This window comes from Podarcis melisellensis, assembly GCF_964234715.1.
Source record: "Podarcis melisellensis genome assembly, chromosome: Z".
Lineage (NCBI taxonomy): Eukaryota > Metazoa > Chordata > Lepidosauria > Squamata > Lacertidae > Podarcis > Podarcis melisellensis.
The window spans coordinates 29,957,372-29,976,846 of record NC_138547.1 but is presented as its reverse complement, the minus strand read 5'-3'; the positions used below and the strand labels follow the sequence as shown (position 1 = coordinate 29,976,846).

At 42.5% G+C, this 19,475-nt stretch overlaps 1 protein-coding gene across 1 annotated transcript in view; it reads left to right on the top strand.

Annotated features, from left to right (window-relative positions):
• The window catches only part of CHM (CHM Rab escort protein), a 72,422-nt gene that overhangs the window by 18,099 nt on the left and 34,848 nt on the right, over window positions 1-19,475 (top strand). The window contains exons 5-8 of the mRNA XM_081897402.1: window positions 2,497-2,899; window positions 6,873-6,989; window positions 8,906-9,026; window positions 10,358-10,583. Of these exons, the coding sequence (XP_081753528.1) occupies window positions 2,497-2,899; window positions 6,873-6,989; window positions 8,906-9,026; window positions 10,358-10,583 (867 nt within the window). The remainder of the gene's footprint in view (window positions 1-2,496; window positions 2,900-6,872; window positions 6,990-8,905; window positions 9,027-10,357; window positions 10,584-19,475) is intronic.

The following is a 19,475-nucleotide window of genomic DNA, read 5'->3' as shown; positions in this document are numbered from 1 at the left end:
TTTTTGCTATTGTTGCTTAATTTCCCTGAACTCCTATGAAGTTGCCATTAAACATTTATTTTGAAAGAATAAAAACAGCTGGGTTGCAGTGGTAATATAGTGCACAAAGCCGAAATGAATGGCCACAGAACAAAGTGCATCCATCAAAGTGGAAGAAAACCATCTCCGCAACAAGCGGTATTGAAAAAGAGGCAAATGGTTGAAAAATAAATAGTGAACACCTGTGCTGCATAAATTAACCAGCTGGTTGGCAATTTTTCTTTTGACCTATCGGAAGGGGTGGCTGTTACGAGGCATTAATAAGACACGTTGGCTTTGAGAGATTCTTTTGTTAGTACCATTAATTAATGAATGACGCTAGATAATGTTCAGAATTTACACCACAATTTGTGCTGCACATGTATCCTTGTGAATTAGTATTACAGGTTTAAACAAACAAACAAACCTCCATCTGCACATAAGATTTAAACTTGGGTGTCTCTCCTGCCCCCCCCCCAAGCCCGGTTTTTATAGCCACAGTTCTGTTGAAGAATTAAGTTTTATACAAAAATATTTTGGTGGTTGTTATAAGGTTGCCAGGAATCCTTGAATAGTCACACTGTCAGCAGGTTTAAAAGCTGCAGCTAATGTACTTCTGAATGTAGCTGTGCTCACATATTGTTTTAGAAAATGAGAATTTGGTCAGTTCGCATTAAAATGAGAACCAAACTCCCATATCTGTAGTTGGGGTAGGAGGTTGTTCCATAGGCTTCCTGGAAACTGTGAGTTTTGAGGATAAACTCCAAAGAAGCCAGGGAGGCGTTCAGAGAACAGCCTCTGTCTCTTCCTTTTCCTCCCCTTGCCCCTCCCCTCCTAGGGCCAATAGCAGCTTTCGGGGAGGAATGATTTTAATCGTGGAAAATGTAGAGAGGATCTAGTATTGTTTTCCCAATTCAGTTTGCAGCCCACCCTTATCCCTGCAGCTGTGTTAAAAATATATATGACAAAGACCCTGCCTGACGCTTGTAGCCTAACCCCTCAGCCCTGAGTTGAAAATGCATTGTTACTAGCAACAATATTTCTGAAATAATACATTTAGGTGATGCCTATAAAGCTGACCTGGGCCGAGGGATGTGATGAGTTTTATTTCAGCCCAGCTCACTCGGGGGCTTCTCTTGCAAAAAAACCTAGTGTGGCTGCTAATTAGATCAGAGATAGACATAAGAAGACCTAAAAAATTAAATAGCTTTTACCTCTGGCAACTGGGGAAACTCTGCCTTTTATTGATAAGTACTGAAGTTTTACTGCTGTATCATTTCAGATCACCTTTCAGATTGCAGTTCATTTGTTGACGGCTAGGCTTAAAACATTTACTTGGAGGATTAATGGCTAAGTGGTTGAGATAAAAAGATAATGCAAAATGGTTGGTGAACTCTTCCTCTCCCGCCCCCCCACTAATAATGACACTGATTTGATTCATCTCTGCTGGTAGCCTAAACTGAAATCCCAAGTTCAAAAGTGCTAGTTGCTGAGGTAGACTCCATTGAAGTTGAAGATTAAAAAGGAAAATGAGCTTGAAATGTGGAGTGTGGCCTTAGAAGGAGAATGTTAAGGATTTTGCCATTAAGGAAGAAAGGAGGATGCCAAAGACTTGTTACATCTGCTGACCTTGCTCTTTTGACCTCCTTACCTTTATCATGATAGGCAGCCACTAGATTAATGGTCACAGCAGTAAGATTTAAAGCATGCCTTCATTATGTTTCATTAAAGGCCATGGGTGGATCGGTAATAAAGATGAAGATTTTGTTTCCATATATGCGTGTGCGTGCATGTACACATAAGCCACTTTTAATTATGGCTTTGCGCACAATCCATGATGCACAGCTCCTTCTATCCATAGTCCCTGTGGCGTGATATTCTTCCCTCCAAGCTGGTCATTCACTTCCCTCAACAAAGCTGTATTGTATTTGTTAACATTTTGTTGCTGGCACCTCCCCACTGAGCACTTTGTGAACATTCTGTTACATCACAGCAGTTCACCCAATCAGTGGCTGGGGGTGAGACCTGTGCACATGCACCCTGTTCCCGCTGTTACTTGGGACTTGTAACAAAATATTGCATTGTGGAATGCTGCTATTCAGAATTCCAGCCGCTTTGCTCCATTACACCATCACTGTCATCTTCTGTCCCTTCTGCCCATAAGCATGCTTTATCCTAGTGGGGCTATTTTTCATACTGCTGGAGACTTTCTCCAAACTGATTGTTACCACTATCTTAATCGGTTGTGCTGTTTTGGTAACGTAAGCAATGACACTCACACTCTGAATGTTAGAAATAGAGGAGATGGTATGTCTTGTCTTGTGTATCTGTGTTGACTAGGCAAAGTAGACATGGTTCTTATAATGTTTCGATCAATTGGTCGAAATAGCTGTTGTACCCAGAAAGTTGCAAGATAGGTTTGGGGACTGATTTTCATCTGTTCTCCCCTTCTCCCTCTCCCTCCCCTTGAAAAATCAGTCAGGATCTAGCTGAAGATGTGGAAGAAGCTGGTGCACTTCCGAAGGCCCCTGCCTCTGTTGCTTCTGCTTCTAGTGAGGTTATAGAGGAAGTCTCTGGCAACCCAGAGGCTGAGGAAAAGTGCTTTTCTTTGGAGGATCGGCCATCGGGGACCAAAGGTGAAGAAACATTCCCTGACAGTGCTGCAGGAAATGAACCAGAATGTGCAGCTGACCGTGAAGCTGTTGAAGTGACGTCTCTGGGGGAGAAACCCTGTGACAATGTAACGCCCGGTCAATCAGTACAGGAAGTGGAAAATAACGAAGCTGCATCAATAGTGGAAGCTGCAGCTGAACCAAGGAAAATTACTTATTCCCAAATTGTTAAAGAAGGGAGACGATTTAATATTGATTTAATTTCTAAGGTAGGAAACTCATTGCCTATGTTTTCTTTATTAACCCTGCACCTTATGTTTGCTTCATGCAATGCAAGATAATTATGATGATCCTGGGACCTAGTATTCTGCTCTAAAGAACATAGGTCACTTTATAAAAGAGCGTTTTGTGGGGGTTTTAAATAGACACACATGTTCTCTCTTAAAAAAAATGAACCAAAGCTAAAGTATCTGCTAAAAGCACGCTTTGCTTTGGGGATAGAACAACCGTATTGGGTCTCAAAACAAGACACTTCTTGCACCTTTTCCTTTAGGAATGTTGGTTTGCTGATCAGGGATTTGAGTTTTTGTAGGGAGAACTGTACTACATGTTCTCTGAAAGCTATGTGCTTTTTAAGAAACTAATTCCAAAAACAAAAAACAACTTCTACTGTGCTGTCGTACTATTCTAACTCTCTTCTACCTTGCTGCGAGAAATATTATTGCAGGATGAACCATTGGGGAGAAAAAAATGTTATGATTTGGTACACATGCTTAATGATAGTCATTACTTTTGCCTTATGTAGTCATGTGAAGTTGCAGACATAGTACTTGTGGCAGTGCTAAACAGAGACAGGGTCTGTGGCTTCCAGATGACATTGGATTTGAGTTTCCCAAACAATCCCCACACTGCCCCTGTAGCTCAATAGTAGAGCGTCTGCTTTGCATGGTAGGAGAAAGTCCCAAGTTCATTCCTCAGCATCGCCAGGTAGGGCTGGAAAAGCCCTCTGCTTAAAACTCTGGAGAACCACTGCTGCCCATTCCAGACAATACTGAGTTAGATGTAACAATGGTCTGAGTTGGTGTAAGGCAGCTTCCTATGTCCCCCACATTCCACCTGTTGTAACTGTGGGGGTTTGCTGGCAAATTAAGTCACTCAGTCAGAGCTCTCCCAGATTCTGCAACTCTGGCCTGTTTTGCCCTATCGTGCCCCTGTGAGCTTCCTTTGGATTTAGTTCTAATCAGGCAACCAGCCTCCCCAATCTCTTGCCAGGCCTTACAAAGTTCTCTCCTCGAGACTTTGAGAGTGATGGCATTGCATAAGTAACTTTCTTCAGTGGAGCATTGCTTCTTCTTTTTTTAAAAGTTAAGTCATCCATCTTGCGCTGTGGTTTTTTACATTCATGTCCTTCCCAGAATGTGTAATAAATTTTTAGCTTATATAAAGTGAGCAAAGGTATTAGAAGATTAAGTTTTATGGTTTTAACTTGTAACCGTTGTGAGCACACTGCTTGCTGGGATATTGAGGAAATGAGGACAGTAGTTTAAGCCTCAAAAAAGACGAAAATCGAGGGAGAGAAAATGTATAAAGAATGCATGGAAATAATGGCATGAGCTTCATGAACCTGCATGGAATCACTTTACTTGCCCACCCACCCACTTAGCACAACCAGGGGAACAAACCAGGAAGCCACCATTTACTAGAGCTTCCCATCACCCGCAAATGGATAAGTGTAAGGAAGTTGGTTTTCAAAACCTGGCTGGTTTGGAAGCCATTAACCATAGTTACCAACTAACACATAACAGGACACATTGCAACCTCTTAGTTTGTTTTCCCTGCTTGCACAAAGGGAGGAGCCAAAGAGGTTTTGTACAGGTCGATAAAAGCTAATGCATTGTTGAAATGCAACCAAGTTTGAAACCTCCAAAAACTGGCAAGGATGTTATGCAGTAGAAATGGAAAGAAGATCTCCAGCTATTTCTTGATGGCATGGATAGCTCCCATAAGATTCTCTATTTTTATTTATCAAACCTAGGGCACTCCCTGACTTTCAATAATTTGGGATGGGATTCAGTTGCACCGTGGCAAAATTCAGATTGTTCAGTTGATTTCACACTCTTGGGCAACAAACCTACTTCCCCAAATAATCAGATTTTATGCTTTAAGGAAAGTGAAAAGAAAATGCCCTGGGATTACACTTGCTTTAATGCAGCTCCACCTAACCTCCATGCAAATAATTTGAAATGAATGCTCATTAAATAGCCAATGTCATCTGATCTCCTTGCAAATAAATCAGGATGAATCCTCTATAAACAGATTGGTTGGAAGCACCCTGTGTTCCAGGAAGTTTAGTTCCTAAGGATAAGAATACTGTATAGGAAAGGCCTGGTGGATCAGGCCAAATTCCCGTCTAGTTCAACATCTTGTTCTCGCTGAGGCCAACCAAATGCCTATGGGTACTCTCCATTCTGGCAATTCTAGTAACTTGTATTCAGAAGCATATTGTATTCTCTTTGGTTCTGACTTCAGGGAACCTAAGAATAAATGTCACTTCTTTTGAAAGGATATTGGGTCTCGAGTGCTCTTCCTCTTCCATTGTCCTCACCTCCAGGTAGACCAAACTGGCATTGGTTGCAGCCTCCCTTTATTTCTGATTACCAGGTGGCTTGCAGCCTGACTGCATCCTTTCTTCCGCTCTTTTCAGTTCCTTGGCTGGGATCACATTCTCTGCAATTTCTGTTTTGTTCATGCTCAGAGGCTCTTTAGCTCACTGCAAAACTGCTCTTCCTCTGCAGATTAAGGTGGCCTTTTGAAGCAGCGCCTCATGAGGCAGCCCAAAGTAAATACTGCACTCCTGAAAGTGCTTGAAACTCACATATTGGTGGGAGTAAACCATCTGGACCCTAGTTCGTGTGTTGCAGATCTGGATACCCAGTAACTCACTATATAAAGCAAGTATAGCCACCGTGGTACCCTCCACCCGTTAGATCACAATTTGCATCATTCCTAGCCAGCATGGCCGGGGATCAAGGATGATGAGAATTCATGATGACTATCCCTGATGTAGATGACTTCTTCTGCCAAAATTTCATGAAAGGATTTGTGCCTCTTCTCTGACTTCCCCAAGGTTTTTCTCTTGACTATTTCAGCAAGAACCTATCCTTCATCTCTCTCTCTCTGCTTCTGGACAACAGTCAAAGCAGCCAGAAACTATGTGTGAGAGAATGTGTGAATTATGTGTCTCCTCCTCCTGGATTTAGTCTGTAGTAGATTCTCCCCTCCCTATTCAGGTACGACCTGGAAATTTGAAAAGCATGATTCTCCCACTTACTCGGGCACTGTAGAAAAACCGGAAGCAGCCCTTCCAAATTTCAACTCTTTGCATTTTACCTTTATTCTCCATCTTTTCTTCACCTTGAAGCCTCTGGTTTTGCTTCAAGTGAGCATAGGAGTGAACTTTTCAGTAAGGTAAAGTCAAATATGCAGCAGTTATTGCCCATAGGGTTATGGATTGTAGGGGAGCATCCTTATTCCCCTCCAGCAAATCTGGGAGAGTATGTGCCTTTTAATTTAAGTCCTGAACCAAGTAGGAATGACCCTGCTAATAGCTTCACACCCACACTGAAGCTGGAACTTTTGTAGTATATAGTACAGTGGTGCCTCGCAAGACGAAATTAATCCGTTCCGTGAGGCTCTTCGTATAGCGGTTTTTTTCATGTTGCGAAGCAAGCCCATTGACAGCTTAGCGGATTAGCGCTATTAGCGGTTTAGCGGCTTTTAGCGATCAGCTGTTAAGCGGCTTATCAGCGGATCATCTGATAAGCGGCTTAGCGGCTTAGGAAAAGGGGGGAAGGGAAAAAAACCCCGCAGGAACTCGCAAGACATTTTCGTCTTGCGAAGCAAGCCCATAGGGAAATTCGTTTTTACAGGGTAGTAGCGGTTTGCTCCTACTTTTTCAAGAATAAAGGGGGAAATCTCAAGGCTCCCCCAAGCATGCTGGCATTTACCTCTTGTTTTTCACTTGTCCCACTTTGGCTTTAGCTCTGGCAGCATTTACTACTGTTATTCAAAGGCTTAAGATACAGAAGTAGTACTCCAACTGTTATCAAATAAATGACACGTTTGATTTGCAAAAATGTGGAGCCTTGACATTGTGTTTCTCTTCAACAATGCTAGAAAGAAGATAATTTAAAATTAAGGTTGTCTTCAAATATATATATATATATGTTTTCTTTTATGCAGTTACTGTACTCCCGAGGATTGTTGATTGACCTCCTAATTAAGTCAAATGTTAGTCGCTATGCTGAGTTCAAAAATGTCACCCGGATTCTTGCATTTCGAGAAGGCAGAGTGGAACAGGTAGGTACTGAAATGGACCTAACTGCAAAAGCTGAGCTTGCAATTCATTTGAAAGTGCAAATTTGACTAACATAAGTTTTTATGTAGGTATAATTCCTTTCACTCTACCACTTTCTCTGCTATACTGTACGTTCTTTCATTCTTGGACTGGTTTGGATATAATGACCAGACCCTGATCTGGCTCGTCTAAGCAGGAACCGCTGCATGTTTTGAAGTGCCTTGAGTAAGATGCTGTCATTGGGACCCCCTTTCTGAATGGGCCCATCTACTCCTCACCACTGCCACTGCTACCCACTCACTTGCCTTCTCCTTCTGGCCCCAATCTTCACAACTTCGCAGAGGAAGTGTACAAGTCAAGTGAAGGTCCATTCTGTATCCACATTCCTCCCCTCTTATCACTGCTTGCATACCCAGTGGCAGTAAGGAAGAGAGAGAAGTGGAGCCAGGAGACACCTGGGGTTGGCAGTGTGCCCTCAGTAGAAGCATGGGCTTTGGCACATTCCTAGTGATACCAACTGCTGATGCAGGCCTGGGATCAAAGTTTCAAGCTCACAAACACTGTTTCCCCTCTACCCTCTCTCTTCCCCTTGTACATTCAATAGTTGGAAGCTATGGATTTAAATGGCCTTGTAGTTCTGGTTTGGAGGGCAAGTGCAAACTAAAAGTTTACCAATTCAGATAATAATGGTTTGCCCAGCAAAAGAAGTTGGGAAGGGAACGGGAGTGGAGAAGGCTAGAGGAGGGAGCACATGTACCTAAGGTTTGGGAGTATGTTCCGGAATTGGAAAAAGAGAATTAATTTGATTGGTGCTCCAAATCTCCCGTTCTCACCAGTTGACTGTTGATATAATAAATCTGATATTAGCAACAGATTTCCAAATAGTGCAGTTTTCCAAATTCATTATTTGCATTCAGTTGGGAAGGAGGTGCTAGAGCTTATTAGCAGAACTAAGAAAGGAAATGCCTTCTAATGTAACTCTGCAGTCAACAGGATGCAGACCGGAAAATCACATAAACCAAAATCATAGTTTTTGTGAGGACAATTGTGTCCTTGAAGGACACAATTGCCCAGCATTAAAGGTTGTTTAAAATGAAAGACCATCGCATGAACCAACACCAAGTGTTTGTCTAGAAGAATAGCATATTAGTGGTTTATTATATGGGAGAAAAGAAGTCTAAGAAGCAGCAAACATGAGTTTTTGCAGACATCATGGTGCCCTTGGGCAGAAAAGACAGGAAGTTTGCATTGATCTGAACACAAGTTTATAGGACTAGGAAAGAGCTGAAGAGATTTCTCAAAAGTTGAGTGATTGCTCAAAAGACAATCCTTAAACTTGTTGAAATAGCACTTTTTAAATTCATAAAATCAGGCAGTTTCCCTCTGGAAGGAAGGTAGGTTGTGATCCATGCTGAATCTTCAGAATACTCTGAATTGGCTACGCCTATGTATAATGACTGTTAGAAGGTATGACTCATAAGGCAGGCGTAAATGTAATGTCCCCATTCTTATTTACCATGGCTAAGCAATTGGGCTGTGGAATCCCTTCCCTCTCCCTATGTAACCATGATTAATATTAAACCATGGTTCCCTCTTAATCAGCATTTAAATTTTGAGGAACAAGCCATGGTTCTGAGAGGGCAGGAGGTAATTTGTGCCTGCGAGGCATGGGACCAAGGAAGAAAGCGCAGAATCCTACAGCCTGCTCCAGACCTCCTCTTAAGCATGGTTGAGTTATCTGACTATGGTGTTTGCAAGAGATTACATTTTCACACAGAAAAATCCTGTTTTTAAATTAATACTAAAAGATAATGGTTTTTTAAAAATTGCAGATTTCTCCAGTTCTGTGACACAGATCATTTCCTGGCCCTGACTGTGTTTGGAGTGGTGGAAAATAAACCTCCAAATTATATTTCAGGTTCCATGTTCTAGAGCTGACGTCTTCAACAGCAAACAGTTGACCATGGTGGAAAAAAGAATGCTGATGAAATTTCTTACATTTTGTCTGGATTATGAGCAGCACCCTGATGAATATCAAGGTTTGTACAGGAGAATCTCACTGGGCATTTTCATTTGATCTTTAAATGTCTGCACCTTTTGGTTCTCAGATGCTATACAAGATGGTATTACCTCTGATGTGCTGAAGGAAGCCCCATGTGTACAAGCTTTCCATTCACTTTAATGTTGGGGGACACTCTGGGGCATGTGTATAACCTTCCTGATCATTCAAACTGATGTTGAAGCCTTTGAGCATGTGGAGCTCTGAGCATTCCCCCCCTCCCTTTTATAATATTTTTTATTTGGTTTTACAAATTAAAATTTATATTAAAAATTATAATAAAAAGGCAAATAAACAAAGATTTACCCAAATCTCTGGGCTTTCCCCCACCCTTCCATGGGTTCCGTCGCTAGTGCTTTTTCAGCTGCATATTGTAAGTCACTCCAGTTTTTAAGTATCCCATATATCCCTAGTTCTTGTTACACTACAAGTGTTATTCAAATCCTGCTAAAGAGATCAAGTATTTACAGTGGTCTCCAAGGTAAATTATAAATTTCCCCCATTCTTTGTGGAAATTCTGGTCTTCCTGGTTTCTGATTTTCCCAGTCATTTTCACTATCTCCACACAGTCCATCCGTTTGGTCTGCCATTCCTCTCTGGTGGAACCTTTGTCTTCCTTCCATCTCTGGGCTAAGAGCATCCATCTAAGTGCATATCTAATCCAGGCAATACATGTGGTTCCAAAGCTGTGAGTGATGGTTTTGTTTCTTGAGGCAAGAGAGAGCGAGGATTTTGTTTCTTGAGGCAAGAGAGAACAGCAAAAATGGGGTTGTTGGTTGTTGTGCTTTAAAAAACGGGTAGGGAGGGCTTGTATCCAAAACAGTGTGAGCCAGTATGGTGTAATGGTTAGTGTCAGACCAAGACCTGAGAGATCGTTTCAATTCCCCACTCAGTCATGAAGCCCACTGGGTGACTTTAAGCCAGTCCCTGTTTTTCAGCCCACCTCGCAGAGTTGCTGGGAGGATAAAATGGAGAGAGGGAGAAGAAGTGTGTGTATGACCTTGAACTCCTTGGAGGAATGGCGGGGAACAAATGTAACCAATAAAGAAAAACTCAAAACCATTCCCTAGGCATAGTGTTTGAGTGTTGCCTAGTAGAGTTCGGAGAGATGCCTGAAGCCTAAAAGATGACTAACACAGTATCTGACGCAGTACAGTCCTTCTGTGATTGTAGTATGCCTTGTATTGATTGATTGATTGATTGATTGATTGATTGACTGACTGGTTTTTGTTGTTGTTGTTTTGTTGCTGTAGTTGTAAATAATTGTCCGGAACGACTAATGCTTGACTTTTCTTTTATTCCCCGAAACAGGTCACAAGGACTCTAAATTCTCAGACTACTTAAAAACCCAGAAGTTGACTCCCAATCTGCAGCATTTCATATTGCATTCCATTGCAATGGTCTCGGAGGCTGACTGCTACACCATAGATGGCCTGAAGGCGACTCAGAAGTTCCTCCAGTGCCTTGGGCGTTACGGAAACACTCCCTTCTTGTTTCCTTTGTATGGCCAAGGAGAGATCCCACAGTGCTTTTGTCGGTAAGCAACATTTTATTTCTTTTCTTTTTAAAAAGCCATTCAGTTGGGAATACTAACTAATCTGATTTAATTCCTTTTAGACACTTAGCTGTTTTCATTTCCCTGTGTTTACATGTTTGTACGTGGAAAATAAAGTCTTTTAAGAATTCAGCGCTTCCTTAGGGCTTCTTTTGTTTAGCGGTGAATCGTGTAGAAGAACGGAGATGGTAACAGTATATTAAGCTAGTGGCTCCCCCCTCCCCCCCATCACAATAGCCTATGAGGGACACCCGCACCCCTGTGGACTGATCCAATCCCTAAAGCTCTAGTACATTGTTTTCTATTATTAATTCATTAACTGGAGCTTTAAAATATGAAACTTTAATTTGGAGCTGTCCCTTGGGAGCAGTTAAATGTGGTGTTGCAAGTCATCTTGTGTCTCTCAATTCAGTTTGCAGCCACCATCTATGTGTTTTCCTCTCCTGCCAGTAAAATTTCCTTTTCCTACCTCTCTCCCATCAAGCCTCAAAGCAGCTTTTTGAAGGTTCTCCATAAATATAGAAAGTTGCTGTGTGGTGCAGGAATGACAGCCTTATGTTTTGATGTGTGATACTTGTCTCTTACAGTCAATGGGTAGCCTTTGTGAAATCCCTGTTTGTGTCCAGAGGTTCTCAAACTGTGCCGTGTGGTCCACTAGCAGTCCTTGAGCTGCCCTCAGGTGGCTCATAGAAAGGTTGTGGAACAGCTGAAAATACCCACACCTTGCTCTGAATTTGCTTGGGTTTTTCCCCCTGCTGATGGAGATATACCCATTGCATTAGAACAGCAAGACTACAATCATTTAAGATATGACTTATGTAAGTTCATTGATTTGCACAACAACAAAAGTTGTGTGTGTTTTTAAGTGGTGTGTCAAGACCCATGGCAGCTTTCAAGTGGTCCAGAGGAAAAGTTTGAGAATCACTTCCCTAACCTATTTTAAATGGTGCTTTGGGAAAGCAGCACAGCTCAGAGGTAGAGCATCAGCTTTGCATGCCCAAAGTCCCAGCATCTGCATGTAGGGCTGGAAAAGACTCTTGTCTGAAAGCCTGAAGTGCTGCTACCAGCCAATATAGACATCGTTGCACTATATAGATCCTGACTCAGGAATATATGGAGCTGCTTTTTAACTAAGTAGGTTCCAGTGGCTGAGAGGCTGTACTGCCATTTGGCAACTCCTTGGAGGAAGGGCAAGTAGCTCTAGGCTGAAGGGGGTCCTCTAATGCAGTGTTTCCCAACCTTGTGCCTCCAGCTGTTTTTGAACTACAACTCCCATCATCCCTGACTAGCAAGACCAGTGGCAAGGGATGATGGGAATTGTAGTCCAAAAACAGCTGGAGGCACAAGGTTGGGAAACACTGCTCTAATGTGTCTCTCATGTAGGCAGGCAGGCAGGCAACCAGCCCCTGTCCTCCTCCTGTTTCTTTCCACCAGACATGAAGGGTAGGTGAGGTGAGGCCTACTAGAGGACCAGGAGGGTGGCAGCAGTTGTGCTTCTACAATGAATGCTAGGCTGCTGCGGTTCTGATTGCCCATGGTGCACCAGAGTGACATAGCATCAGGGACATGGTAGGCAATCACAATGGTGGCTGCCTGGCACTTATTGGAGTGCCAGAAAAGGGAGACCCGGGCACTACTGGCAGCAGTGATGGGCTCTTGGCAGCTGTTTTAAGGATGTTGGTGCTGCGTCTTGCCTTGCATAAAAAATGAAAAATATTTGTTTAAAATTCTCTCTTAGCACACGATCAATTAACTTGGAAGGTAGCCGCTTCCTTCTTTAAAGATCTCAACTTGTAATGATTCTGTTTCTTATGTACAGGACCACCTTTGCCCCAGCTTGTGTTGCTAATTCTAAGCAGCGTTTCTAAGACTTCTAGGATTAGTGTTCAGTCAGTCTTCCAAGTGGTAACATCTCTGCCTATACATCATACCCTACAATTTTTATCGCCAGGTTATCAGAATAAGGTGTCACTTGTCCTGTGATTTCTAACCACCTCTTCATATTCTGTTTTAATGTAACCCTCTTAAGCGTTTCTTGCAGTCAGTTACCCTGTGTGTTCTCATCAAGGCTACTGTTATAAATGGCAGGTATGCATATTTATGTGAATGATTCAAAGACATTTGTAAGTCATATCCTTCCATTCTGAATGAATTCTGCATAAACTCTACAAGGCTTACTAGAACTGTGGTAGTCCCTTGAGTGAATAAGATTGGTCCTTATTTCTGAAACTGCTCTCAGTGAATGGGATTCTTTTTCATGCTACTATGTAACTTTCGTATGCAAGGTTCACATTTTTGTTTTCAGAGCTTATCAGAATGAGATTTATGCAATAGAAACTGGGTTTGTGATTTTGCTTTTTATCCATGGTTTTACAAATATACCATTTCTTTATAACGGGTGCATAATTTTTCATCTTTGCTTTTGTTCAAAACAGCAACTTTGGACCCCTTCTAACTTGGGTAATTACCAGCCAGTTTTAAATGTTCTATTCTGGTGCTCAAGAGCATTGTAGCAACTCTGCTTCAAAGTCTGCTTGGATAGTGCAGTTCCATTTCAATCAAACTATGGTTTGTTGCCCTAGTAAACAACTTGTAATGGGAGACCAACAGTGGTAGAATGAGCCTGTTAATTCTTCTGGATTTATCAGCAGCTTTCAGTATTGTCTACTGTGATATATGGTTTTGATTTGATTGGTTGGCTGTATTGCTATGCTGTATTGCTATGCTGCTTTCCATTCAAATGAATACTGAAGCTGCTTACAAACAATTGATAACAATAACATCACAAATACAGCATAAATCATATTCTGTAATTAACAAATCATCAATAAAACAAATACAGGTTGGAGGAGTTGCCCGTTAGTGACCAGGGGCCAGGTGGTTGGGACTGGCTGCAATGGAAACACCCAAGGATAGAGCAACAGGCAGATTCAGCAAGCCATCACCCAGGCACTCTGGGCCAGCCTCACCTCCAGATCCAGTGCCACTCCTTGCACTGCTCTTTGCCCATGACCTGGATGACTCTCCAGTCCCCAAGGAGGCACCTGCTCATCAGTCTGACTGAGCTGGCACTGACACCTTCTCCATTGCTTAGGACATGGAGAGATCCATGCCACTGCAAAGAGACCACTCAGGTTTAGCCCACCCAAAGGCATTCCTGTTTGCTTGCCCAGTCCAAAGTTACATCCCACTTGCTGCACTGAAGCAGTACCTGTCCCACTAGTTTATAATAGGAGCCAAGGGTGTGTGTGACTTGTTGGATCAATGTTTAGCTTGTTAGGCATGTCTTGCACCTGCTGTGCCTTTGATACCTGTTTTGCTTATGTATTGTTGTGATTTCAGCATTAAAGCTTTTAGTAGAAACATATGAGTTCTCCATCTAACAGTTATTATGTGGTCCTACCTTGCGTCCCATGCTTTTTAAACATCTGCATGAAACTTCTGGGCTGAAATGTTATCTGTATGGTGATGACACACAGCTTTATCTCTCATTCTCATCTTAAAGGAAGTAGGACTGAGTGGTAAAAGCTTGAATGAATATAGGCGAGATAGCTGGCTTCATAGCTTGGAATAAAAAGCTCAGACTATCTTGTTTGAAGCTTAAGTGCATGGAAGATGTCAAGGATGGTCATAGATCATTGATAAAATGAACATGTTTGGCAGGCAGAAGGTCCCATGTTCAGTCCCCCACATCCACTGTTAAAGGGATCAGGTGGACATAACCTCTGCTTGGAGAGCTGCTGCCGGTCAGAGTAGGCAGTACTGGGTTAGATGGACAAATAGTCTACCATGGCATAAGGTGGTTTCCTATGTTTGCTACTTTCTGAACTTTGCATTGCTTTTTTTTTTTTTTAAGCAGCATGTTTATCGTTAAAAGAAATTGTTTGGTTTCAGCATTTTCTATTCTTAGTTTTGCATTGATGACAGATATAAGGGTGTGGATAGCACCGTTGTGATTGGAGTTGGCTGGTGTGCCCCCCTCCCTTGAGAAGAGAACCTTAGTTTGGGACAAACATCAGTGAGGTGAGATAATCCATCACTTCTGAGCCCTGTTCTCCAGTGATGGATGGATAGATTGGTAAAGTAACTCAATAATCTTCATTTTTTTTTCTTCTCGGGTTATTCACAGATCAGTGAGCGCTGTCGTTAATAAAGCTATGGAATGCTTTTGTGTCCTTGCCCATATTATTTCTCAAGTTTTGACAGGACAAGACTTTTAATTTGAAAATAACCTTTGTGTTGAAACATGCCCTCCTAAGCATACAAAGTCCTTTGTGAGTGTGGCACTCCACGATCCCATGTTGAGCAGTGAAATCCTTCTCGCAAAACATTGTTTGGAATAATTCTAGCATTTAAGAAATAGCTGCTGGCTTGCAGATGTTGAAGCTCTCAGAGCTGAACTGGATGCTTGTTTTGAATATATTGGATAAATGCTCTGATCATGATGCAGAAGTTGGTGCTATTGATTTCAATGACGCTTGCTCTCATGAAATGAGTGCAGGGCAGCTCAAATCCCATTGAAGCTATAGGAGGCTTAACTGCACTGTTTAGAGCATCTCCATTGAAATTCCTTCTAGAAAGTTCAATAATTAAGAGAGCCCATGTGGTTAAGGGACTAGGACCAGCAGGAGTGAGGTTCAAACCCTTATTCAGCTTTGAAGCTCCCAGGGTGACCTTGCTCTGGGCTCTTATTTCTCGGCTTATTTTTATTTATAACATTTATATTTCCCTTCCTCAAAGGAGCTCTGCAGCACACATGGTCTCTGCCCCACCTATCCTCAAAACATCCCATGAGGTAGATTGGGCTGAGAGAAAATGAGCAGCCCAGGGTCACCTGATGATAAGGTTTTTGAACCTGAGTCTCTTTGGTTGCAATCCAACACTAACCACTACACCACACTGGCTCTTGACTTGGTTTGTGGAGATAAATATGAGAGTGGGCCCAGGGGCGGAGGAAGGGGGGTGCAGTGGGGGCGGGCCCCAGGTGTCACTACTGTGGGGGGGGTGACAAAATGCCGGATGGCACTCATTGCAGGGCCTGCAGCACACCCGAGCCGCACATCTCTCCTGGGACTGACGTGGTAGCTTGGGCGCCCGCAGGCTCCATACTGCCCCATGCTGTAGGGCGGCTGAGTGGGAGGAGGCAGGCAGACTCCTCAGAGGCCCCGTGGAGCATCCTGCCCTGGCTGGCCACGCCCCTGGGAGCAGGGCACGTGTGCCGCCCCAGGTGCCCGATCAACTTGCTCCGCCGCTGCGTGGGGCAAGATAAAATACATATAATGTTGCATACTCATTGAGGCAACGTTGAGGAGTTGGGTTGCCCCACTGAAGGAGAGGTGAGGTGTGGTGAGGAATGGGCTGCCTCCCCACCTCTGTTTTGGGTCCCATATGCAGTTGGCATGTGGGCCCCCAGCAGATTATCCCAACAAAATGTTGTCCTCAATGCAAAAAAGTACCCAGACGTAGGCTTCTGCTGACCTCTAGTTACTTTGTTTATTTTAATGCTAACTTTATTGGTATTTTATTAGTAGCTGGATCTTCCTTTGTCTTGCTTTAGTTCCTTTTTTTTTGTTCCTAAGAGGTTATGGTCACATCTGCACCATAAATTTCACACGCTCTTGCACCACTTTAAGAGTAATGGCTTCCCCTAAAGAATACTGGAAACTGAAGTTTGTTAAGGGTGCTGGGAATTGTAGCTCTGTGGGGGGTGGTCTCCTAAGAACCCTCAGCAAATGACAGTTCCCAGGATTCTTTGGGAAAGCCTTGTCTCTTAAAGTGTTACAAAAGTGCTTTAAAAATGCGTGTTGTGATTGTGATCCGAGCTGCGCATTAGTTCAGATCTAATCTCTGATGTGAAGTTGCTGAATGCACTTAGGCATGCCATGCTTCCTCATTCTCAGTACCTGTGTCTGTAATATTGTTGATAGTAGTTAATAATGACTTACCATGCACAGTTGTTGTAACTAGATAATGCGTGTGTGGTGTTTTGTACAATTAAAAGCGCTTTGTTGTTGCTTTCAGCTGCTTTTTGTGAGCGTTTTGGAGATCTTTGCTATAAAAAGTATATATATATATATATATATATATATATATATATATATATATATGTGCAGGTTTTGGTGTCCTCGGGTGTCTTCCCGTGTAAAAGTTGGGGTGTCTAGGCGACGTTTCGACGAGGTCTCACTCGTCATCTTCAGGCTGGTGAGACCTCGTCGAAACGTCGCCTAGACACCCCAACTTTTACACGGGAAGACACCCGAGGACACCAAAACCTGCATTCCTGTACCCGTGAAAATCTACGAAAGCATATATATATATATATATGTGTGTGTGTGTGTGTGTGTGTGTATTCCCCCAGGCCACCTATTTGTTATCCAAACAAAGCATGTGTGTTTATGTGTGTGGTGAGTTAAAAATCAAGATGTCAGATAGACATCTGCATTCCCCCCCTCCCCAAATACTCAGGTCCAGGAGTATCACATCACAGTAGCATAGTCCTCCTGTGGCAAAAGATGCAGTAACCCTGAAGCCTCTTTCTTTCCTTGTAACATTAGTGTTTTAATTAAAGAAAACAACCAGTTGGAGGCAGTTACTTTCTGTGAAATGTAATGAAGATTTATTTTAGGGAGTGACCTTCACTGTATTAGCTCCAACAGTAATCAGTAGAATTAATAGAATAATCAAATTATATACAAACTCATAAATCACTGTGAATGTGCTGTCAAAAGTTCAGCTATTAATGGGGTCTATTGTTTTGCAGCTGTATTTGAAATTGCAGCTGCTGATTCCTTGGCTTGATAGGAATTGAAATGGCATTTAAAGGCTAGAGATGATTGGGGGCGGGGGGCGGGGAATTACTAGGCCAAAATTTTTCGCAACTGTTAATTTAGCTGTAATGCAGTTTGATGTCACCAGGGCAAAGTTGAAACACAGTGCGTAACAGGCGCGATCTTTCAGCAAAACCTGAATTATTGGCTGAGACAGTAGCCAGTTAATTAGAGGAGAATCAGTTTAAACGTCTGTCATTTAGGGTTAATAGTATCAGAGTTACCTTGTACTTTGGTTCTAGCCAAATCATCCTATTGTGGAATAAGAAATTGACAAGACAGTTTGCTTGATTTTCATATAGATTTTGACTTTTAAAGAGCATTAGAGAATTAATTCCAAATTGTTTCACCTGTCTTATTTCATATATTTACTACAATTACATACAGTCTTGTTGGCATATAATCAAATAGTTATGGAACAAAGGCAAAAAGGGTGAGATGGGAAGAGGAAAAGAAGCAAATCTGGTACCAGTTCTTACACTGTGTTATATAGGAACCAAATAGAAATTGATCCCAACCAAATTAGTAATGAGGGCTTTGGTGTTTCACCTCTCCCTCTGATACAGCTACATCAGTGTGCTGGTGTAGTCAATAGATAAGATGGCAAATTGTTTGTTTTCATTACAAACTGAAATGTCATGGCTAGAGCATTGGTCAAGGACTAAGGAGACCCTGGTTGTAATCAATTTTACATCATGCAATTCACCTGGTGATCTGGGATTACCATACTCACCATTTCTCAGCGTAACCCAAATCATAGGACTGTTGCAAGGCTAGGTAGGAGGACAAATTACATGCATGGGACACAGCTGTAACATAAAAATCCAGGAGGTGGAGCTCAACATAGCACTAAGGAGATAGTTCCATCACCTCAGGTATTTGTGCCTGCCTGATGGAATAATTTCCCCCTCCTCCCCCTGCACTCTGTTCTGAGCGTTTCCCCCACTTTTCAGAGCAGATTTGGAGAAGTCACAGAGGCAACATGGGAAGGAGAATGGGGATGAAAGTTCCATTGAGCTAGCAGGAGTCTTTGTGTTGGCTTCCATTAGCAGCAACATCTTAGTTGCATCCTGCCCAGGATCTCCATGGCTTGTATCTAATTCTAGACCCATGGAAATTAATGAATAGCTAAGTCCCATTAATTCCAATGGGTCTACTCTGAATAAGACTTGGTTGAATACAGCCCTATAAGTCTCTAGGAGCCATTGAAATTCATTGCACTGCAAAATGTTGTTGGCAGGGAGCTGCCCTTGCTATTGAAGTGAACAGGAAATCCTGAACACCAGGGTAGCTTTCCAGATGTTGCTGGAGTACAGTTTCCATCTTTTGTAGCCATGGACCATATTGGCTGGAGTCTGAAACATCTGGAGGGCCCCACATTCCCTGACCTTGCAGTACACACGGGATGTTAAACAAGATTCCCACCTATGCTCAAATGCCCATTTGCAGAATTGAAGTAGGCAAAGCCCACTTCAAGTGCCCACCCCCTGCCCAGATTCTGTTCACTCCCCATCAGCCCTACACGGCTGGCTATTTGTTTTATGTGTGTGTGTGTGTTTGTGTGATCTCCATTTAATAGATTAGCAGGGAGTTGCCATGCACTACTCAGAAATCTGTAGAAACCAAATAAAAAGAAGTTATTTTTTAATGCATCGTGTAACTTGTGAGTTTGGACCCATCATGCCAAAAAGTGGATAAAGTCATGTCAAAGTCATATTTTGGTCCACCATATTGAATCAAAATAGCGCCTAACATTGACAGAGACCACTGCACCCACTTTGGGAACCCTTGTGCCAAGTTTGGTGACAATACCTCAGTAGGATACAGACTTATGCCCCAAACTGAGTGAAGTCATGATTTTGGTTCATCATCTTGATTTAAAATGGTGGTTAGTGTCAACAAAGACTTCTCCCTCCACCTGGTAACCCCGTACTGAATTTGATGACAATATCACAAGAGGTGGTCAATTGGACAGGCGGGCAGGCAAACTACTTTCCAAAAATATATAGTAGATTAGATTAAGATACCCACTTTATGTGACCCATCC